Source organism: Mobula birostris, chromosome 13, assembly GCF_030028105.1.
Source record: "Mobula birostris isolate sMobBir1 chromosome 13, sMobBir1.hap1, whole genome shotgun sequence".
Classification (NCBI taxonomy): Eukaryota; Metazoa; Chordata; class Chondrichthyes; order Myliobatiformes; family Myliobatidae; genus Mobula; species Mobula birostris.
In genome coordinates this window covers 8,995,981-9,019,810 of record NC_092382.1, presented here as the reverse complement: position 1 = coordinate 9,019,810, position 23,830 = coordinate 8,995,981, and the positions used below count along the sequence as shown (strand labels likewise).

Here is a 23,830-nt window from a genome sequence, read left to right as displayed (position 1 = left end):
AAGATCCTTATATTTTTTTAGTAATTATAATACCTAAATATCTAAAAGAGTCTGTGACTTTAAAAGGAGTATTATCATATATAGAGACAGAATCATTTAAAGGAAACAATTCACTTTTACTGAAATTTATTTCATATCCTGAAAAAACTCCAAATTCATTAAATAATTTTGGCAAGGCAGGGATAGATTCATCAGGGTTAGATATATAAACCAATAAATCATCAGTGTAAAGAGAGATCTTATGCATGGTCTCATTCAGAGAAATCCCAGGGATATTTTTAGCTTCACAAAGAGCAATAGCAAGGGGTTCTAATATTATATTAAACAAAAAAGGACTTAATGGACAGCCTTGCCTTGTCCCCCGTGAAAGCTGAAAAAAAAGGAGACCTACAATTGTTAGTGACAACAGTAACAATAAGGCTTTATATATAACTTTAATCCAATTATTAAAATTAGCACCAAAGTCAAATTTCTCTAAAACATTGAATAAATATTTCCGTTCGACTCAATCAAATGCTTTTTCAGCATCCAAAGATACAACACATTGTGGAGTTTTAAAAGATGACGAATATGTAATGTTAAATGGTCTCTGAACATTTGAAAAAGAATAGCGACCCTTTATAAAGCCTGTTTGATATTTAGAAGTAATTTTACCCAAAATATGCTCCACTGGATTGGCCATTATCTTTGACAGAATCTTAGCATCGACATTCAGTAATGAAATAGGTCTATATGAAGCACAGTCAGTGGGATCTTTATCTTTTGTAAGAATTAAAGAAATAGAAGCCTCATAAAAAGTAGAGGGTAAGTCACCCTTCACAAAAGAATCCTTAAACATTTCCAACATATACGGAGAAAGCAACTTCCCAAATTTTTTTATAAAATTCTACAGGATAGCCATCAAGTCCCGGGGACTTACCAGATTGTATTGAAAAAATAGCTTTATGAATTTCAGTTTCAGTGATTTGAGCATCAAGAGTTTTTTGATCTTCAGCCGAGATTTTAGGAAAAACAATCTTTCATAAAAAAGCATTCATTTCAGAGGAATCTAACAGACATTGAGATTTATCAAGTTCAGCATAAAAATCTTGAAAAATCTTATTAATTTCTTCATATTCCTGAGCTGAGGTACCTTCCTTCCTACGAATTTTCATGATTTGCCTTTTGGCTGCAGCCATTTTTAATTGAGATGCAAGCAGTTTATTATTTTTATCTCCAGACATATAAATTTGGCTCTTTAACTTAAGTAAATATTCTTCAATGGGATGAGTTGATAAGAGTTTATATTGTGATTGAAGTTCCACTCTTTGTTTAAATAAATTAGTATTGGGGGAAATTGCATAGATATTATCTAAATCTTTAATTTGTTTTGAAATTCTATCTAATTCTGCTTTAGTTTGTTTTTTTAAGTTTAGCTGAATAAGAAATAATCTGACCATGTAAAAATGCTTTAAGTGTATCCCATATAACTAATTCAGACATACCCCCTATATCATTAAAAAGAAAAAAAATGCTTTTATCTGGGTTTCAATGAAACTGACAAAGTCAGAGTTTTGCAATAATGTCTGAGACATGCGCCAAGGTGGGCGGAAAAGAATGACATCATCAAATTCAAAAGACAGACTCAGAGGCACATGATCAGATATAGCAATAGCATCATATTCGCAAGTTTTAACACTAGACAAGAAGTGGGGATCGATTATAATATAATCAATCCTTGAATATTTTTATAAACATGTGAGAAGAAAGAATATTCTCTATTATCAAGATGGAGATACCTCCACAAATCGATCAACCCAAAATCAATCAAAAAGGAATTAATAAATGACGTGGATCGATTTGGAAGTCGCTGATTGGTTGAGCTCTTATAAATCATAGGATTTAAGCAGCAGTTTCCCCGCCCATTATCAGCATATATTCTTTTAAATCAGGCAGTAAAACAAATACCTTTTTTAAAAAAGAAGGATCATCTAAGTTAGGACCATAGAAATTATTCAAAACAACTTTTCTGTTACCGATCGTTCCTTTAACAATTAAAAATCTACCATTTGAATCTGATTCAATATCCTCTTGAATAAATATATTAGGTTTAATAAAAATAGATATGCCTTTTGTTTTACTCTGAGAAGACCATTCCACCATCCAAAAAATCTATTTTGATCTCCCTCCCTGATATGTGTCTCTTGAGCAAAAATTATATCAGGTTGGAATCGGTTAATAATTTTAAAAGTCTTTTTCATTTAATAGGATAATTCCAACCATGTACAATCCATTTTATTATATTAATCCGTTTAAATACCATACTGTAATTTTATTCTACTTTACACATATACAGGGCACATACCAATACGGGATGATCAGAAATGGCGGTGATGAAGAATACAACCAAATAAAAGCACGCATGCTCCAGAACCACCCAATGGGAAAAAACTCTTAACTCTAATCCCACCCACCCCCACCCGGAAGCCCGAGAAAGGCAAGCGATCTACGATCAAATTCAAAGCTACTGACCGTTCTGTCTGTGTTTTCTTTCCCTCCCCCATTAGTAAAAAAGTAGAGTGACATTGTTTAAAAAAAAGCAATAAAGTCTCAACAAAAAAAGCTATTTACATTCCATCGACTAATAAACAAGAAAGAACCAAAATAATGTTATCTCTTAGAAAGAAAAACAGCTCCATTTTTAAGTTTCATATTAATTCCCTAAAAATGCTTTAAATTCAATTATAAATGTTATAATAAAACAGAAAAAATATATGAAAAGCCCTATTAGTAGGAAAAAAAACTACCAATTAGCTGATTAAAGAAAGAAACAAACCAATTATTAAATTAAAGGAATAAATCCCCTTATCGTCTTCTCTCAGTTGAATGTTCAGATGATCATTTAGACAGATTATAAGATTATAGACCTGGAAACTAGGTCTTGACGAAAGAATATACGAATTGTTGGGCTGCAGGAAGGAGCTGAAGATGGAGATCTAATGGCTTACTTTGGTCAGCTTTTCCACACTTTATTTCCTACCGTTCTATCAAAGCTGCCTGCTATAGAAAGGGCACACAGGGCGTTTATCTTGAAATCGAAGTATTCTAGTAAACCAAGATCTGTTCTGGTTTGCTTTCATCACTTTAAAATTAAAGATCAAATAATGCGACAGGCAAGAAAACAGAATTTTTAGATTTATGGAATCTGAGCTCCGCTTTTACGAAGATTATCCAAGAGAGATTATGGAACAAAGATCAAAATATGCTCTGGTAATGAAACAAGCATATGCTAAAAAAAACTTTTTCCCTCTTTGAGGTATCCGACAAGAATTAAAGTTTTTCCTGCTAATTCTCCTCCATGTACTTTTTTTGATCCAAAAGCTGCACTGGACTTTGTTCAGGCTATACCCGCCGCTGCTGAATGAACTATCTGAAAGGCTGTTTGGCTTATTCGCATTTTGGAAAGCAGATTTATGAAGGTCATTTGTATATTTCATTGAGAGACTAATTAAAGAAGACAAGGAGAGTTGTTCATTTTTGCATATTGTTGGTTTTCCTTTGGAAAGATTTATGGCTCAAGTACGACTGTCTAAATGAGCACAGGTTGAATTAAATGCAGCACGAAGCAGGGTAAAAGGAGCCATTACAACTTTAATTCATTGTTACAGAAATTAAACTCTCAGCATATGATGTGGAGCTTTGTTCTTCACTTTTTTGGTTATTTCTGGTGAGCCACTTATTCAGTAACAGCCCACGAAGGAGTTTTACATGTTTCTTTTTTGTTCTCTGATCACTGCCCCACAGTGAAGAGACAAGTGACCTCAGGAGCAGGTGTAACAGATTGACAGTGAGGTGGGGAGGGGGAAGGATGTTGTGAACATTAACTGTATGGAATGTATTGGAATGAAGAGAAAACTAATGAATATGGGCATTGCATTTCTGCAAAATCTGTTCAGGATGTCACAAGCATCTTGAAATCAGTCAAAATAATTCATTCAAAAATCATTCAAGTCATTGAAATCATTCAAAATAAAAAACAGAGAAATTATTGGAAATTCAGGGAGACCTCCAGCCTCCCAGATAACCACATCTGCATGAGGTGCACCAAGCTGCAACTCCTCAGAGAATGTGTTAAGGAACTGAAGCTGCAGCTCGATGTCCTTTGCCTCATATGGATGCTGAGGAAGTTCAAAGTAAAAATTATCAGAGTATCTTTAAAATCATCATCCATTCAAAACTAATAACTAAGCTCCAAGACCTGACCTGAATACCTCTTTGTGCAATTGGATCCTGGATTTCCTCACTTGTGGACCCCACTCAGTTCAGATTGGCAAAAACATCTCCACCACAATCTCCATCAGCACAGGAGTACCACAGGGCTGTGTACTTAGCTCCCTGCTCTACTCACTTTACACCTGTGACTGTGTGACTCAGTACAGCTCCACCACCACATGTAAGTTTGCTGATGATAACTCTGTTGTGAGCTGTATCAAAAGGGTTGGTGAATCAGCATACAGGAGGGAGACTGGTGTAATAACAACAACCTCTCACTCAATATCAATAAGAGCAAAAAACTGATTGTAGATTTCAGGGGAGGGAAGCCAGAGGTCCTTGAGCCAGTGATCATTGGAGGACCAGAGTTGAAGGGGGTCAGTAACATTAAATTCTTGGGTGTCATTCTCAGAGGTCCTATCCTGGACCCATCATATAAATATCAATGTGAAGAAAGTACAACAGTGCCTCTACTTCCTCAGGAGTCTGTGGAGATTCAGTATGTCATCAAAAACGTTGGCAAACCTCTGTAGATGTGTGGTGGAAAGTCTGCTGACTGGCTGCGTTATGGACTGTTCGAAGAACACTAATGTCTTTGAGCAGAAAATACTACAAGAGGTAGTGGTTTGGCCCAGTATGTCACGGGTAAAGCTCTCTCAACCATTGAGCACATCTGCACGAAATGTTGCCTTGGAAAGGTAGCATCCATCTTCAAAGATCCTCACCACCCAGGCCATGCACTTTTCTCGCTTCTGCCATCAGGTAGAAAGTTCGGGTGCCTCAAGATGCGCACCATCAGGTTCCAGACCAGTTATAATCATGCAAACATTCGGATCTGAATGTGCAAGGCTTGACCAGTAAGTTCGCAGATGACATGAAATTAGTGGATGGTGCTCACAGTAAAGATTATTGTAGCTTATAGGAGATCTAAATGGGCAGAAGAGTGGTAAGTAGATTCCAAAATCAACCTGAGCAGCAGAGGTTGGTGATTATGTGAAGGAAAGTGCCACAGGAAGTGGATGAGGCAGCACAATTGTATAATTCCAGAAGCAGCTGGAATGTGTAGATGGAATGAAGAGGCCGTGGGGGAAATGGGCCTATCACAGGAAATTGGGACCATCTCGGTGAGCACTGTCATCAGCATTGTCTCATTGGGCTGAAAGGTCTGTATATGTGCTCTGTTGCTCTGTGACTCTGTACTCTATCAGTAGATGCACTGGACAGACATACAGACATGGTGTGAGAGTTGATATTCACAGGGAATATTTTGTCCCTAAGTCAACTGCTGCTCTGATACAGGGGATGGACGTACTGTCATATTTACAAAGTAATCATACTCTCGTTGACTCACTGTCTGTTTGTTGTGTAATTCAGGGCATCACCAGCAGGTGGAGCTGTCCTGCACCGGGATCAAAGTGTAAACAAAACACGACAGTCAGCAATCGTCAGTCACAATCAGAATGGACACAGGTATGATCACTAGGATCTTTATACTTAAACTTTTGTCCTGTTGGTGCACACTAGTACAGATGAAGAAACTTACACAGATGTTAACTGGGCACAGAAAACTTTCATCAAGCAAGGTTATTGATCCCACTGGTAAAGCAGCCTCGAGTAATTGATCAATCTAACAGTTCCTGTGCAGGGACATGACACCGGTAATGGTCGAATCACTCTGCTCACCATGCAAAGCTTCACCTGAGTGAAAGGAGCAGGGACTCCTGAATCAGGTGGCTGTGAGTGAATCACAGACAGGAATGTGACAACTGTCTTGTGTGTTATGTAAATGTCCAGGGTCAGGGTCCTCTAGACAGGCCCTGGTGTGTAAGATGTCTCCAACTTTCATTAATAAATCTCAACGCCAGATGGTAGGAGCATTTCCAGGAATTCAGAGATTGTGTGATAACAGAGCATTTCAGGTTTTGGAAGGGCAGCTATCAACTCCCTCCTGGACTTCTCAGCTGCTGCGGAAAGGAGATGAGGGGAGTTTCCAAAATCTGTTTTTCGTAGCTGAGCTGAGAACATTGCCGGTGTTGGGAATGGCTGAGGATCAGAAAACAGCTCATTGTGGATAAAAGTGCGGTCTGTTTCAGTGTTTTAATACTCGAATCCATGTCTGGTCTGTGGACAAATGGTGAACGTGAGTTCTCAATATTTCCCTATTGAGATGATCTGCTACCTGGACTTAAAATACACAGGATCTTTGATGGGAAACCTGGTGTAACCAATGACCAACTGTCCCTGTCTCCCGTAGGAATTGTGATTGTGCTCAACTCTGTGAGTTGAGGTGGAATAAAACAGAGATTACAGCCTGGTAACGCATCCCTCAGCCCAGCTAATTCATGCTGATCCAAATGTCTTTTGAGCTTGCTCCATTTTCCCACAGCTTTTCCCAACTTCCCTTATAGACTTCTATCCTTTTTCCTGCCCACATCTTCTCAACTTTGTAACTTTATTTGTTTATAGCCTCCTCTGACCGCACATAATTTATACCCATCACCCGCCAAGTGAAAAAAATGCCCCTTCAGTCCCTTTTAAATTCCTGCCCTTGGGTCTCAGACTCCCCTACCCTGGGAAATGGACTGTGACCATCTACCCTATCTACACCCCTGATTATTTTATGTACACGTGTAAGTCTCAGACTCCCCTACCCCGGGAAATGGACTGTGACCATCTACCCTATCTCCACCCCTGATTATTTTATGTACGTGTGTAAGGTCACCCTTCAACTGGTCTTTCTCAACTACACTCTTTCCAGCTTAATCACCTTCATCCTACAGATTAGCAACTGCAACTACACACAAGGTTCTCTAAGTAAGACTTTGCCAATGACCTGCACAGTTGTTACATGACGATCATCATGCCGGGGGATAAGATGGGAACCAGGGGGCTGGACAGCATAGATCTCAAGGTAATGGTCAGTTTGCGACCAATGGGACTGGACATGATGTGACAGGTCACTATTACTGTGTCTATCCTGTTCTCTTTCTGGGAGTGGATGTGTTCACTCACGGGCTTATTGCGATGGTCACCTGACAGGATGTACGGTTCACATTCACCAGCACAGTCCCACTCCAAATCTGGTCAGATAGAGTCTCTGGTCCATTGCACCCACCCAGTCTCAATCAGTTCTGCTCAGCTCTAAATCACTCTAGTGTAACCTGAAATTCATCATTTATTTCAGGTAGGAAATTAACTCGGGTACGGAAAGTACTCAAGAGGTTTTTACCAGGAAACTCACTGAGGGAAGATGATCGGGACACGGGAAGCAAGGTACCAAAGCAGGGTCAGATTCAGAGCAATGTCCCAATGGAATGCGGTCCGGCCGCAGCGGAAGGGGAGCAAATTCAGCCCAGAGACAGTGACGTCAGAGACACTGAGCAGAACCCTGGAACCAGTACAAGTGAGGCGACTGTCTGTCAGCCCAGAGACAGTGACGTCAGAGACACTGAGCAGAACCCTGGAACCAGTACAAGTGAGGCGACTGTCTGTCAGCCCAGAGACAGTGACGTCAGAGACACTGATCAGAACCCTGGAACCGGTACAAGTGAGGCGACTGTCTGTCAGCCCAGAGACAGTGACGTCAGAGACACTGAGCAGAACCCTGGAACCGGTACAAGTGAGGCGACTGCTTGTCAGCTCGGAAGCTCATTAAACACGGAATTGTCAAGTCCCCAACAAGGAGCAGGTGAGTGAAATATGAGAGTGATGAGGGTAAAGGTGAGGCCTGGTTGGAGGGTTGGTCAGAGTAGCGGGGGGTGGGGGGGGTGTGTGGGTGTGGTACAGCGTTCCAGATGAGAGAGTATTCCTAGGATGTGCATTAAGGGAAATGTATTCGCCAGGATGGAGAGACTATCATTGACAGTCCCAACATTTATTGCTCATAATAAGCTGAAGTAGATGAGTGGGTGAGATGGGGGATGGACTGGTTTGCATTAAATGTGATCCTTCCCGTAGCGTAATACCCAGAACATTATTGGGTAGATTTTAAAGCCAGTGTTGGGTATTGGAATAAATATATCTTGGTGGCTGAAAGCAGGTGAACACTGAGGTTCAAGACTTGATTTGTTCAATGAGTGGAGTGAGAGCACTGGAGACGAGTTGGTATCTACATTCTCTTCTTATATTCACAGAGTCAGAGTTTACAATCTCTGACCTCCTGTGACCAATGGAACTGGACAGATCAGTATTACTGTGCCTATCCTGTTCTCTTTCTGGGAGTGGATGTGTTCACTCACGGGCTTATTGCGATGGTCACCTGACAGGATGTACGGTTCACATTCACCAGCACAGTCCCACTCCAAATCTGGTCAGATAGAGTCTCTGGTCCATTGCACCCACCCAGTCTCAATCAGTTCTGCTCAGCTCTAAATCACTCTAGTGTAACCTGAAATTCATCATTTATTTCAGGTAGGAAATTAACTCGGGTACGGAAAGTACTCAAGAGGTTTTTACCAGGAAACTCACTGAGGGAAGATGATCGGGACACGAGAAGCAAGGCACCACAGCAGGGTCAGATTGAGAGCAATGTCCCAATGGAATGCGGTCCGGCCGCAGCGGAAGTGGAGCAAAGTCAGCCCAGAGACAGTGACGTCAGAGACACTGATCAGGACCCTGGAACCAGTACAGGTGAGGCGACTGTCTGTCAGCCCAGAGACAGTGACGTCAGAGACACTGATCAGGACCCTGGAACCAGCACAATTGAGACGACTGTCTGTCAGCCCAGAGACAGTGACGTCAGAGACACTGAGCAGGATCCTGGAACCGGTACAAGTGAGGCGACTGTCTGTCAGCCCAGAGACAGTGGCGTCAGAGACACTGATCAGGATCCTGGAACCAGTACAAGTGAGGTGACTGTCTGTCAGCTCGGAAGCTCATTGAACACGGAATTGTCAAGTCCCCAACAAGGAGCAGGTGAGTGAAATATGAGGGTGATGTGTTCACAGAATGTGGTAAGGAGGATGGAAAATGTGATTCTTTGTTGGAGGGTTGGTCAGACGTGAGGGGGAATGTGTGGGTGTGGTACATGTGGTGTACTGGGGCACCTGTTACCCCACTACAGGAAATGTACTACCTGCTCTGAGGAAATCCAGGATGTGTATTGGAGGAAATGCAGTGTTCCAGATAAGAGAGTATTTCCAGGATGTGAATTAAGGGAAATGTATTCGCCAGGATAGTTTGTATTAAATGTGGTCCTTCTGGTAACGTAAGGCCCAGAACATTGTTTGGTCAGTTTTAAGGCCAGTGTTGGGGATTAGGACAAAATCCGTATTTCCAGCTGAAGGCAGGTGAACACTGAGGTTCAAGACTTGATTTTTTTGTTGCATTGGGTGAGAGCGTTGGAGATGAGGGAGATTTGAGTTCATGTCTACATACTCTTCTTATATTCACAGAGCCAGAGTTTACAATCCACGACCTCCTGGCAGAGGCGGGTGAATATCGACTGTACCAGCTGACAAAGTTCTACGGGGACCGACTCAAACAAGCGATTGAAGAAAAGGTTGAAAGACTCGGTTGGATGTTGACAAAGGAGGGACATTTCAGTAGAGAAGAAAGTGACGTGAGTGTATTTAGTATATTGTCACTGAACTGCTGGTATCAGAGGGAATAGTGATCAATATTCATCTCCTGCACGTTCTAGAAGGTCTACATGACAATGGAGACTTTGATCTCTGATGGTCTCCAGCCGATCTGGTTTCAGCTGTTAAGGTGGGGAGCACTGGGAGCTACAGGTTCAGCGTCACCTTTTCCTCTCACACCTGCTGTATTTATCAGTGTGATATACGAGCAGTGGCTGCATATCTGGGCTGTTGAACAGACATTCAGTCTAAAACTAATTTCACGTCTTATCGGGACCGTCAGTCAAATTCACCTCAGCTCATTAATCCAGGATGAATATGAAGCTGTCAGATTGTAAATTGGGCCAACTGGCTTCACTGCGGTACTTGAGGGAGGGGAACTTGCTGGACACAGCTGGTCTGGTCTCCATCTGAGTTCCCTAACAGAGTGGCTGACTTGTCATAGTCATAGAAAAGTACAGCACAGAAACAGGCCCTTTGGCCCATCTATTCCATGCCGGACTACTAAAACTGCCTATTCCCATTGACTTGCACTGGGCCCTGGTGCTCTATACCCTTATCATTCATGTATCTATCCAGACTTCTCTTCACCACTTGTACCACTCACACTGCTCGCTCGTTTCACGATCTCACCACCCTCTGAGTGAAGAAGTTTCCCCTCATGTACCCTTGAACTTTTCACCTTTTATCCTTTACTGATGACCTCTTGTTGTAGTACTACTTTACTTCGGTGCAAAATGTCTGTTTGCATTTTCCTTATCTACATCCGTCATAATTTTGTGTACCTATATCAAATCTCCCCTCAGTTTTCTACATTCCAAGGCATAATGTGTGCAATCTTTTCCTATAACTCAGGTCCTCCAGTCCCGACAACATCCTTGTAAATTTTTCTGTACTCTTCCGAACTCCTTTACACCTGTCCTATGAGTAGGTGACCAGTAGCAGATAATCTCAAAATTAGGCCTCACCAACATCTTATACATGTTCAGCATCATATTCCATCTTCTGTACTCGATAATTTCATTTATGAAGACAAATGTACTAAATACTTTCTTTCCGATCTATCTACCTTTGCTGCCACTTTTAATGAATTATGGACCTGTATTCCCAGATCACTTTGTTCTACCACACTCCTCAGTGCCCTACCGGTCACCGTAGAATATCGACCCTGCTTGGTCATCCGAAAGTGCAACGTGTCGCACTTGTCTGCATTAAACTCCACAGGCCATTTTTCAGCCCATTTCTCAGCTGGTTTAGACACCACTGCAAGCTTTGGTAGTCTTCCTCACTTTCCACTACACGTCCCCACTCTTGGTGTCATCTGCAAATTTGCTGATCCAGTTAACCACATTTTTATCCAGATCATCAATATAGATGACAAACAACAACGGGCCCAGCACCGATCCCTGTGGCACTGCACGAGTTTAAATTCCCAGTCAGAGATGCAACAGTCAATCACATATTTCATATTTTCTCTACTTACAGTTTTTTAGTAGATTTCTGCTGGTTAGTAAAAGCTTCCCAGTCCTCCAGCTTTCCACTATACCTTACTATACTCTATGCCCTCTCCTTTGCATTTGTGCTGGCATTGACTTCCTGGTCAGCCACAGTTGATCATCCTTCCTTTGGAATAATCCTTCATATTTGGGATTATCTACCTCTACCTGCGCCTTCCGAATCACTTCCTGAATCTTCATCTATTCCTGCTTTGCTGTTGCCTCTACTAGTGTCCTCTTCCAATTTATTTTTGCCCAGCTCCTATCTCATTCCTCCGTAATTCCTTTATTCCAGGGTAATACGGATACATCTAACTTTACCTTCTCCCTCTCAAACTGCAGTGTGAGTTCTGCTATTTTAAGATCATTGCCCCTTAAGGGTTTATTTACCTTAATCTCCCCAATCAAATCTGGTGCAATACACAACACCGAATCCCGATCCGCCTTTCCTATAGTGGGCTCAATCATAGGCTTCTCTCAAAAGCCATCTCATAGGCATTCTATAACTTCCCTCACTTGGGATTCAGCACTACATATTGAAATTCCCCATGACTATTTTAACATTGACCTCTTCTCTCACCCACTGGAATTTGTAGTCCACATCCTGGTTACTGTTCCACCAGGGTCATTTTTCCTATGCGGTTTCTTAACATCGACATCGTCCAATCCGATATCACCTCTTTATAAGGACTTTTATATTTCTATGAGAATGGAGTCAACCCAACCCTTTCACCCACCTGCCTATCCTTTTGATTAAATATGTATCCTTGGATGTAAGCACCCAAATATGATCTTCTTTCAGCCATGATTCAGTGATGCCCACTATCTATTTTTTGCTCTCTCGCTCTCCCCTCTCTTCCATTCTTGTAGTCACATGTTTTTGATGTGATGTTACATATTGATGACAAGTAAATTAATAAGACAATAAGACAAAGGAGCAGAAGTTGGCCATTCGGCCCATCGAGTCTGCTCCGCCATTTTATCATGAGCTGATCCATTCTCCCATTTAGTCCCACTCCCCTACCTTCTCACCATAACCTTTGATGCCCTGGCTACTCAGATATCTATCAATCTCTGCCTTAAATACACCCAATGACTTGGCCTCCACTAGTGCCCGTGGCAACAAATTCCATAGATTCACCACCCTCTGACTAAAAAAAACTTCTTCGCATTTCTGTTCTGAAAGGGTGCCCTTCAATCCTTAAGTCATGCCCTCTCGTAGTAGACTCCCCCATCATGGGAAACAACTTTGCCACATCCACTGTGTCCATGCCTTTCAACATTCAAAATGTTTCTATGAGGTCTCCCCTCATTCTTCTAAACTCCAAGGAATACAGTCCAAGAGCGGACAAACGTTCCTCATATGTTAACCCTCTCATTCCCGGAATCATTCTCGTGAATCTTCTCTGTACCCTCTCCAACGTCAGCACATCCTTTCTTAAATAAGGAGACCAAAACTGCCCACAGTACTCCAAGTGAGGCCTCACCAGCGCCTTATAGAGCCTCAACATCACATCCCTGCTCCTATACTCTATTCCTCTAGAAATGAATGCCAATCACGTTGAATATACTATAGGGTGTCAGTTAATCCTTACTCTTACACAATATGGATTTAGAATTTCCTTCAGTTGCTGTTTTTCTGTTAATAGCTGAACCCAAGGAGGATGAGGCAACAACTGTCCGCTCCACAATAAATTCATTGTTTTCCTTTTACAGAAAGTCACTGAGCTGACAGAGAAGGGAAACCGGACAGAGAGTTCCAGACTCTTCCTCAGTTTGGTGATGGGCAAAGGTTCCCGGGTCCGGAGGGCGATGTGGGAATCCTTTGTGACGTGGAGGACAGAGTTACCGAAGTTGGACAGGATACTGAGGGAAATACAGGAACTCGGTATGTTAAAAACACGCACTGAACACAAAGGCACATTGAAATAAACAGGCTTAATTATTTTAGTTCTGTTTTCACAGACATGTTTTTAAAAAAATTTAAACAGGTCCTGATCCACAGGAATACATGAACATCGGCCAAGGATTATCTGAGTTACCCACTCAACTGAAAGGTGAGTGATAAATTGCACAGTCCAAACCACATTTCAAGTGTTGTACTGTAACTGGGCAGAATCTGAGAATGAAAATTCACCATTAATCAGGCGCTGATCTCTGGAGTCAGGTTAAAATTCAGATAAACTCTCGTTGCAGCCTCAATATTCTAAAATGTATTTTCCAGCTGTTGATCCAGCTGTTAATGTACTAATCCAGCTGTTGGGCCTGCTAAACCCTTCACTCCCGTTCCTACTACTCTGGGAATCCCCACGCACACTACATCTTCCTGTCCAGTTGACTTTTCTATCTTCATACATTCCAGATTCCAAAGCACCTTCTTCTTCGTAATAACAGCTACACTCAATTTTGTTCGCTGATGCTCTTTACATTTTGTAATTCTGCTAGTGACTTCCACAGAGATTGTCTGCCATTTCCTTTTCATCCGTTACTGCATCTACAACATCATTTTTCAGCAGTCTGATACCGACCCCCTCCTTTATTTTGACTCTTTATCTGGGAAAGAAAGAAAAATACTTTGGTATCCTTGCATTTCCTGCACATTCATGTATATTTAGGAGCATCTATAACGTAGTTGCCTCCAACACGACCCAGGCTGTAAATTCCAGGCACCCACCACCCTGTGAAAAAACTACCCATAAGTAATTTAAATTTATCCCATCTCACCTTAACCAAATACCACCTGGTATTAGACAGCAGTCCTGTGTGGAAAACAAAATACAGGCTCTCTACCCAGACTTTTATATCTCAATCTTATACACATTTGTCAGATTTAACTCCAGAGTAAATAAACCAAGTTTGTCAAGCCTTTACTTGTAGCACATGCCACCGAATCCAGACAACATCCTGGTGAACCTGTTCTGTACCCTCTCCAATCCTTCCAAGAGCTGGACAATCAGAAGTGAATACAATACTCCAGATGCACCTGAAAACCATAAGACTTAGCAGCAGAATTAAGCCAGGTGGCTCAGTGAATTTGCTCCGCTATTCCTCTCAACCCCACTATCTCGCCTTCTATAAATGTTGATGCTCTTCCTAATCAGGAACATATCGACCTGCATTTTAAATATATACAATGACGTATCTTCCTCAGCTGTCTATGACAATAATTTCACAAATTCACAACCCACCAGGCAAGAAATTTCTCCCAGTGTGGGTCCCCGCCAGCCAGGACAATTCACCACAGTTCCCAAGCATATTAATCTTCTATGTGAGCCTCCCATGTGGGTCCTTGTCAAAGACTCTGCCAATATACAAGTAGACAACATCTATGTGTAACGTCATCTTTGTCACCTCCGAGAGGAACTCAATCAAGTTGGCAAGACGCAAACCCATCCAGAGCCTTGCTGCTGAACCCCAAACCACCTCAAACATTCTCTCTTTCATACTCCCGTGGGGCATAAGATATAAAAGGTTGAAGGTGTGTACCACCTGCCTCAGGGTCAGCTTTAATTCTGCATTTATAAGACCATTGAATGGTCACCTACTGTGTTATTATTGGCTCGTAATAATAGTAAGACAATTTTATATATATAATTGTAGCTTCGTGCATCTCATAATTAATAACAACTCACAATATACTCACAGGAGAGCAGAAAGAATACCGTTCGGGTATGAACAACAGATAACAGATTATGTAATTCTATTTCAAACCCTGTGGAAAGCAGAAATCTTTCAATGTTATATTGTCTATCAAAAAATCATGTGATTCTCTCCCTTGCATGGTTAAGAGAAGTTCCAAATATATATAAAATTCATCCAATACTTATGAAATTTCTACAACATCTGATGGAGCATTCGCATAAAGTAATCGTCCTATTAACAACCACAAAAGAACAACCACCATTATCAAAATAAATGTAGGGGTTTTCCAGAGTGACTCACTAAGCCCAGTATGGTTTTGTTTGGCTTTAAAGCTGCTTATAATTTACTGAAACAGACAAAAATCAGGTATCAAATCAGAAAAAAAATATGAATTATACCTTTGCACAGCTATACATTGATGATTTGAAATTATTTGCTCTTGCATCAATAAAGCTAAAACAAATAATTCAAATAATGGAACTAATTTCCAAAGATATAAGCATAAACCTTAGACTAGAAAAGTACAGAACATGAAACATAAAGAAAGGTGAATAGAGCCAGTAGAATATCAGACAGAGCATCAGGATACAATGCAACAGAATATGAAACATATATTTAGGATATCAATAAACAAAGAAAATAGAGAAACGTGTTGGAGACCTCTTCCCAGAAACAGACGGGATCATTGTAGCAATACAGGACAAGGTTGTTAACACATGTAGTTATCAATAATACAGAATGACAGACCAATAGGTTCAAGACGATTAATGCTGAAAATTACAAGAGAAACCAGAAACAATCAACACTTTAAAGGATCCTGCAATAGTTTAACTGAATCTCATTACTTGCACAAGCACAATCAAGTGGTGGATAACGTTAACAAAAATCTTGCTTAAACTACAACTGATGTAAAACACCATAACTTACTATAAGTCCAAGCCTGCTCTACTTTTAGAGTTAGAGTCCTTTAAATCATACTGTGACCGATTATTATTTCAAATAGGATAATCCAGGATAGCCGTTCCGATATAACAAGCAAAAACAACTTTTTAAATAAGTATAGCCATTCCAAATGCACATAACTTACAGAAATGAAGTAGAGAAAAACACCAGAAATATGCTGAATTAAAAGGGGAAAATGAAAGACTGTGGAACATGAACAAGGTATTCATTATCCCAATTGTAATATCGATAACTGGTATCATCCCAAAGGCTTTACGCAATGGTATTAATAAATTAGGCCCACACATCAATACTTGTGCAAATCTTCGAAGACCCACAATACTATACATCAATTCAGCTATGAGTGTGCTAGGCTATGCCCGTACCTTCAGGCTAAGAAAATGATAATAATAATAACTTATTTATAAAGCACCCCTGATCCAGACGATGCTGTTCAAACCGCATCACAACGGGATAGAGTGCAAACTAGAAAATAAAAGACAAAATGTTGTCAGGTGTAATATACACCTCAGAGTTCTGCACAGTACTGTAGTTTAAGGTGTTGAATTCTACAGTTCAGGAGCACAGTTCCAAAAATAAAACCCTGACCTCCCAATGATCCTTTGGCCTTCTACCTTATTGTCTGCCTGCAATGCATTTTCTTGGCAACCGAAACACTGTTTCCCTGAAATATTCTGTTCCATTTTTCCTTCTACGACCTCATTGCACCGATGTGATGTAATGATCTATATGGATCGCATGCAAAGAAGTTTTCCATTTTACTGTGGTGCATGTGACAATAATAAACCAAAGTATCGATTTATTATTGTCAATAATACAGTGCCCATTGGTTGTTTAAGATTGTTATACCCGGGGTTGGTAGTGGGGATAAGCTGCCACAACCTATTATATGCTCCCAGTGCCGTATGACTAAAATAGCCGCTGAGAACCAAGTCCAGCTCCTGGCATTCCTAAGCCTGGTGGAAGCATTTCTTCCGACAGGAGGAGGGGCAAAGGCGGGTTACTGGTGCCTTACAACCAGTCGCTTTGGGCAGATGAAGCTCATTAGCTGTGATTGGCAGCTCACCCAGGAACAGGAAAACTCTGATCTCAAAACTCTGCTGCCTTGCAACTGTACCCCCCATGAGGAAGAGTTTGGGAGTAAACCCCGTGGGAAAATTCTTGATCTGGAGCCCCTAAGGCAGTCTCAAATGGTGTTCAACGCAGACTGGCATCTCCTGCGACACCCCTGGTGCCAACTGTGTCAGGCTCTGCCATTCCTTTGTATTCATCAGATGCATAGAGAGAGGGAGCTTGCTACATCGGCAAAAGCTTCCTCTCCATATCGTAGTGTCCTAGCTTGCAGGGGCAGGACATCCATGGTCGACTCTTGACAGACAGAGGCCTCATAAGACAGTGTCCCACACCCCCACAGCAAGACTGACTGCCAAGACTTCACCACCCTCTCCCACAAATATGCTGTACATCACTGAGACAGACGCTTGTGGTTTCTTCCATTAATAGAGATTTCATCTTTCCACCAATCCTCCATCCTCAATCACGGGGAAGTTAGCAAAAGGTAGCATGTACCACATGTCCAACACATCTTCCTTCGAATCCGTATTCTTTCTCATTCCCTCGATTGGTAGCTGCTGTTTGAGTTTCTCCAAACTGAAACATTTAGCCGGGGCTACCCCTTCAGCCTCCTGCAGTCGATACGTCAGCTTCTTCGGGGACTCCTTCAACTCTCGCCACAGCCTCAGCAGTTCTGACTCAGGGTTCTTGGCCATCTCAATCTGGGACGCAGTTACCCCACCAGCTTCTCCCACCTTGACCTGAAAAGCAGCAGTTAAAGGATGTTCAGCTTCCAGTTTTTTTCCTTCCTGATGACGTCTTCCAGGTCAACTTTCAGTTTTTCCACTTCATTTAAACTGTCGATAGTCATCTTCAGGTTCCTTTCAAGCATCTGCCTCCCTTTTCCGAGATCTGTCCTCCATTTCTTCACCTCCTCGGGAGTGTAGTCAAACACCCCTCCCTGGGCTCTCAGTTTTCTGTTGGCCTTCAGAACACTTCCTTGATCTTCCCCAACTTGTAAATCTTCCAATCTTTTCTGGATCAACGTCTTGAGTTTCTGCTGATCCCTTTGAAGGTGGGTCATTGTTTCTTCTCGTTGGATTAATTCATCAGTACATGACCGCAGTGTCGGCTCGCAATTCCGTTGCTCCTTCTCCACGTTGATGAGCGTGAATTCCAAGTCTGCAATGGCCGTCCCACGTGTGTGGCACTCAGTCTTCGGCCGGCATTTCTGAGCACTCAGGTCAGCGGTGCAAATCCCCTCTCTCCCCTGTGTCTCATTCAAAGTGACGACCTGGGTTTCCATCCCCAGGTCCACCACCATCTGTCCCAACACCAGGAAGTTCAACTGGTATGTTGGGTCATTTTTCTCACATTGCACCAAACTCCTCCACATTTGACACTTCGCTTCTGTCGCCTGGGCTCAGCCACTCGCCTCGCCTCATAGTCCCCCAGGTGAATCCAAGCTCTAGGCAGTCATCCACATACACCAAAACTCCACACATCTTCACTTCCCCCATGGTCTTCCTTTTGGAAGTACATTGGTACATTGCTGGGAACCTGCAGTTCCCCCACTGGGCCTCCACTAAGTTTCCTGTGGTTCAGGAAGAGACCTTTGGCCCTTCTCCCACTGAGTCAGGTGTAGTGGGGAGGGCTAGCTGTGGGCAGTCTGAGTTACAGCAGGACCAGGAAGGAAAAGAAGCGGGGCCCCGGACATGGGACAGGGGTTCTGAGTTGTAATGGTTGCCTGAGTCAGAGAGGAGCGGGCAAGCAGGTCCAAGGTATCCCTAGTAATGTCTGTGCCTTTAGGGTTTAGGTGAGGGGGCACGGAGGTCTTGGAGGATTAGGAAACTCAGATAGGTTGGCCTATGTAGCGCCCATGGATGGGCGGAAGGTCCACTGTTTGGGGAGCAATGTCACTGTGTGTATTTGGATGGGTTTCTGTGTCTGTAGAACTGGTTGGCAAGTTATTTGGAAGTCATGAGGACATGACTTTATTTGGTGGGGGGAGATTGTAAGGGGTTACTTTTTTTATGTCACTGCATAGTCTAATTAAAATGGCTTCTTTGTTATGTTATAATTGAAAGGGCTTCTTTGTTATGTTAACTGCTGAGAAAGTCCTTCCCGCTAGCAGTTTGTTTTGGATTATCTATTGATATGAGGACGAATGAACAAATTGCGATAGCTTTGGGTGCTTGAAGATATTGTATGCGCGGGGTTTTGGGGCAGAAGGCAGGAGAGAGAGAGAGAGACAGAGGATGGACCAGGTGCTGTGAGTCTGCTAACAGGGTCGGACCCAGAGCGGGGCGTTCAGCGAGGAGAGGAGACGGAGACGAACTCGTGTGGAGCGTCTGATCGACCACTGTTGTTGGTGCCAGGCAGCCGGTCGAGGTGGTCCGAGGGGTTGCAGGGTGAAGAAGAAGGGTCCTGAGCTCCAGCTGTTTGTGCATGAATAGATTGAACTTTGATATGTGTGGCGCCTTTGATCTTCCTTTTATATGTTATTCTCTATTAATTATATAGTTCCAGTAATATCTATAAACTGTAAATCATTTAATCGTATCTGGTGCATTGTCTGTTACTTGGGCAGGGTGGGGTACCTCACACAGCATCCACACAAACTAATTACCCAGTTTGCCGGGGCCAAGGCTGTTTTCCTAGATGACAGTGAGCCGAGCGACCCTGAGGGTGGCCACGGGGGCTACAGCTGCTATTGAAAACTACCCATTTTCTTTCTTGTCATTCTTATGGGTTATCGATCCGCAACCTCACTGTGATTCTCTCCACAGATGCTGCAGACTTGAGTATTTCACACATATTCTGCTCCTGTTTTGATGCAAGAGCAGTGGACACCTGTGACTCCCCAGTGTGTAGATTTGTCAAAATGCAGGGTGTCCTGCTCTCCATGTTTCCACACCAGATAAACATTAACATCGTCTGTTAATGATGCAAACAATGCTTCAAATACAGTGAAATGTTGTAACAGAGTGCGGTCAGGATTGCAATAGGATATCAGGGGTATTTTCACCATCACAAGCAATTAGTACCAGACTATGAGGACTGGATATTTTCTGGGACATCCATCGATGTCAATTCCGGTGTCTGTGAACAGAATTTTACTTTCTGTCCTAATATCCATGGAAGCATGGAATTAATTCATGTAATCTCAAACATTGAATATTAGAATGCTCTTATAAAGTTCTTTGTCAGTTGAGCAATTTCACATTTTGACTATGTTCTCTGTTCCCATGGAAGATGTTCAGCAGAAACACAGGGAGACTCTGCGGGCACAAACTGAAACACTGAGAGTGAACACGATCCTGATGAGGGAGAAGGTGAAGGTTTTCCAGCTGGTTGATCGATACGCTGAGCTCACGGTCATTTCTACTGTTCGAGATCGGAGACTGGTGGAACATGAGCTGCTGGCAAGAGGCAGAAAACATGAGGAGTGGAGAGAGAAACATCTCCGCAGAGAGCTGGAAAAAATCCGCACTGATCAGCTGTTCCAGAGCAGCTTTTCCTGGAGTAAATCCAAATCTGGGAGTTCGGCAGCAGTGGCCGGAGTCCCAGGGATTGGGAAAACAACAATGGTACAAAAGATTGTTTATGACTGGGCCACGGGGAAAATATTCCAACAATTCCAGTTTGTCTTCAGTTTCAAATTCCGGAATTTAAACTCCATTAACTGCAGAATAAACCTGAGGGAACTGATTCTGGATCAGTATCCTGACTTTGGGAATGTCCTGAGAGAGGTCTGGAAGAACCCAGAGGGATTGCTGTTTATATTCGACGGTTTAGATGAATTCAATGACAAAATTGATTTTGCTGACAGTCAGAGAAACACAGAACCCAAGCACCAGTGCCCAGATCCCGAGTGGTGGTGTGAAGTGTCTGACATTGTGTACAGTTTAATCCAGGGCAAGCTGCTCCCGGGGTGTTCAGTGCTGGTGACCACCCGTCCCACTGCGTTACATTTATTGGAAAAGGCAGAGATCAGTGTCTGGGCTGAAATCCTGGGATTTGTTGGTGAGGAACGGAAGGAATATTTCATCAGGCATTTTGAAGATCAGACGGTGGCAGCAGCTGTTTTCAAACACGTGAAGGAGAACGAGATCCTGTACACCATGAGCTACAACCCCTCCTACTGCTGGATCCTCGCTCTGGCACTGGGCCCCTTCTTCACACAAAGAGTCAGGGACCCACAGCGAGTTCCCAAGACCATCACCCAACTGTATTCCTACTATATTTACAACATCCTGAAAAACCACGGCCGTGAGATTGAGAACCCCCGTGATGTGTTTCTCAGGGTTGGTCAGATGGCCTTCTCAGGAGTGTCCAAGAAGAAGATTGTGTTTACAGATGGAGATTTGATCAACTACAGTCTGCAGCCTTCCCAGTTCCTGTCCGGGTTCCTGATGGAGCTTTTGGAGAGAGAGGATTCTGCCCGGAGCGTGGTGTACACATTCCCACACCTCACCATCCAAGAGTTTGTAGCTGCAGTCTCACAATTCCTGACTCTACATCCCGAGAATATCCTGAAATTCCTCACTGAAGCCCACAACACGACAGATGGGCGATTGGAGGTATTTCTCCGTTTTGTTGCTGGTCTCTCCAACCCAATGACAGCTCGGGGCCTGGAGGAGTTTCTGGGTCCATTTCCTCATCAAACAACCTGCCGGGTGATTGACTGGGTGAAGGAGGAGGTTAAACGGCAGAGTGGAAACACATGGAGTGAAGCTGGTAAAAGGAGCCTCCTGAACACATTGCACTACCTCTTTGAGTCTCAGAATCGTGGACTGGCTCAGGCCGCACTGGGATCTGTGGAAACACTTTCATTCAGTGGAATGACACTGACCCCAGTTGACTGCGCGGTCCTGTCTCATGACATCGGACTCTGTGATACAATAAAACACCTCGATCTGGCTGTCTGCCATATTCAGTGTGAAGGAATCCAGTGGCTGGGGCCCGGGCTGCACAAGTGCCGGGAATTGAGGTAACTTGATTTATCTCTCACTCTGAACTGTGAAACTGTCCCATTGTGTTGTTTCAATGTAAAAGGATTTGTGTAAGACTGTAGTAAAGAACTGTGTCAAATGACCGGGGGATAAGCCAGTAATTCCCCAAGGAGACAAGGGTTCTGTGGTTACTAGTGAATGAATTTTGGAAACTTCATCAGATCAGTGAACAACGGTCATTGGTTTAATGGTAGTTAATCACAGGAATGGCGATGTTTCTTGCTGCCTGTGACAGGTCCATTGACAATGTTCCTTCTCACTGTTACTGACACCCAGACCGACTCTGACTGCAGCAGGTGGGTCAGAGATTCACAACTCCTTCCCGGTGAGGGACAAGATAATGTGTATGGGTTTTTTTTTGTATGTTAAATTTGAAATGGTTTCTTTGTTATGTTAATCTTTTAAATTGCTGTGTTTGTGGATTAAAATGGCTTCTATATTATGTTAACACAGATAGCAGGGTGCTATTAGCCAATGGGTATTCATGTTATCGTTCTTCTGATGACTGGGAACGGAGAGAGATGGACAGGACGGCGGACGTGCGAAAAGGCTCCGGTCCCTAAACTATGCGGGATGGTTTTTTGAACCAACATGTCGAGGAACCAACTAGAGAGCAGGCTATTCTAGACTGGGTTTTGAGCAATGAGGAAGGGTTAATTAGTAATCTTGTCGTGAGAGGCCCCTTGGGTAAGAGTGACCATAATATGGTAGAATTCTTCATTAAGATGGAGAGTGACATAGTTAATTCAGAAACAAAGGTTCTGAACTTAAAGAGGGGTAACTTTGAAGGTATGAGACGTGAATTAGTTAAGATAGACTGGCAAATGACACTTAAAGGGTTGACGGTGGATATGCAATGGCAAGCATTTAAAGATCGCATGGATGAACTACAACAATTGTTCATCCCAGTTTGGCAAAAGAATAGATCAAGGAAGGTAGTGCACCCATGGCTGACAAGGGAAATTAGGGATAGTATCAATTCCAAAGAAGAAGCATACAAATTAGCCAGAAAAAGCGGCTCACCTGAGGACTGGGAGAAATTCAGAGTCCAGCAGAGGAGGACAAGGGCTTAATTAGGAAAGGGAAAAAAGATTATGAGAGAAAACTGGCAGGGAATGTAAAAACTGACAGTAAAAGCTTTTATAGATACGTGAAAAGAAAAAGATTGGTTAAGGCAAATGTAGGTCCCCTACAGACAGAAACAGGTGAATTGATTATGGAGAGCAAGGACATGGCAGACCAATTGAATAATTACTTTGGTTCTGTCTTCACTAAGGAGGACATAAATAATCTTCCAGAAATAGTAGGGGACAGAGGGTCTAGTGAGATGGAGGAACTGAGGGAAATACATGTCAGTAGGGAAGTGGTGTTAGGTAAATTGAAGGGATTAAAGGCAGATAAATCCCCAGGGCCAGATGGTCTACATCCCAGAGTGCTTAAGGAAGCAGCCCAAGAAATAGTGGATGTATTAGTGATAATTTTTCAAAACTCGTTACATTCTGGACTAGTTCCTGAGAATTGGAGGGTGGCTAATGTAATCCCGCTTTTTAAAAAAGGAGGGAGAGAGAAACCAGGGAATTATAGACCGGTTAGCCTAACATCGGTGGTGGGGAAAATGCTAGAGTCAGTTATCAAAGATGTGATAACAGCACATTTGGAAAGCGGTGGAATCATCGGACAAAGTCAGCATGGATTTGTGAAAGGAAAATCATGTCTGACGAATCTCATAGAATTTTTTGAGGATGTAACTAGTAGAGTGGATAGGGGATAACCAGTGGATGTGGTATATTTGGATTTTCAAAAGGCTTTTGACAAGGTCCCACATAGGAGA

The 23,830-nt window shown here is 42.6% G+C and overlaps 1 protein-coding gene across 9 annotated transcripts in view; it reads left to right on the top strand.

Moving 5' to 3' along the window:
* Positions 1 to 23,830, top strand: part of LOC140208328 (NACHT, LRR and PYD domains-containing protein 3-like) — a 48,048-nt gene that overhangs the window by 14,502 nt on the left and 9,716 nt on the right. For 6 of the 9 annotated variants that reach the window (XR_011888736.1, XR_011888735.1, XR_011888734.1 and 3 more), the window contains exons 3-10: positions 2,336 to 2,476; positions 5,626 to 5,721; positions 7,436 to 7,939; positions 8,662 to 9,165; positions 9,645 to 9,811; positions 13,043 to 13,214; positions 13,318 to 13,383; positions 20,240 to 21,977. Coding sequence is in view for 6 of the 9 variants with exons in the window: in XM_072276921.1 (XP_072133022.1) it covers positions 5,712 to 5,721; positions 7,436 to 7,939; positions 8,662 to 9,165; positions 9,645 to 9,811; positions 13,043 to 13,214; positions 13,318 to 13,383; positions 20,240 to 21,977 (3,161 nt within the window). In the remaining 3 variants the exon portion in view is untranslated. The remainder of the gene's footprint in view (positions 1 to 2,335; positions 2,477 to 5,625; positions 5,722 to 7,435; positions 7,940 to 8,661; positions 9,166 to 9,644; positions 9,812 to 13,042; positions 13,215 to 13,317; positions 13,384 to 20,239; positions 21,978 to 23,830) is intronic. The other 3 variants (XM_072276918.1, XM_072276920.1, XM_072276922.1) reach the window with 2 other exon arrangements.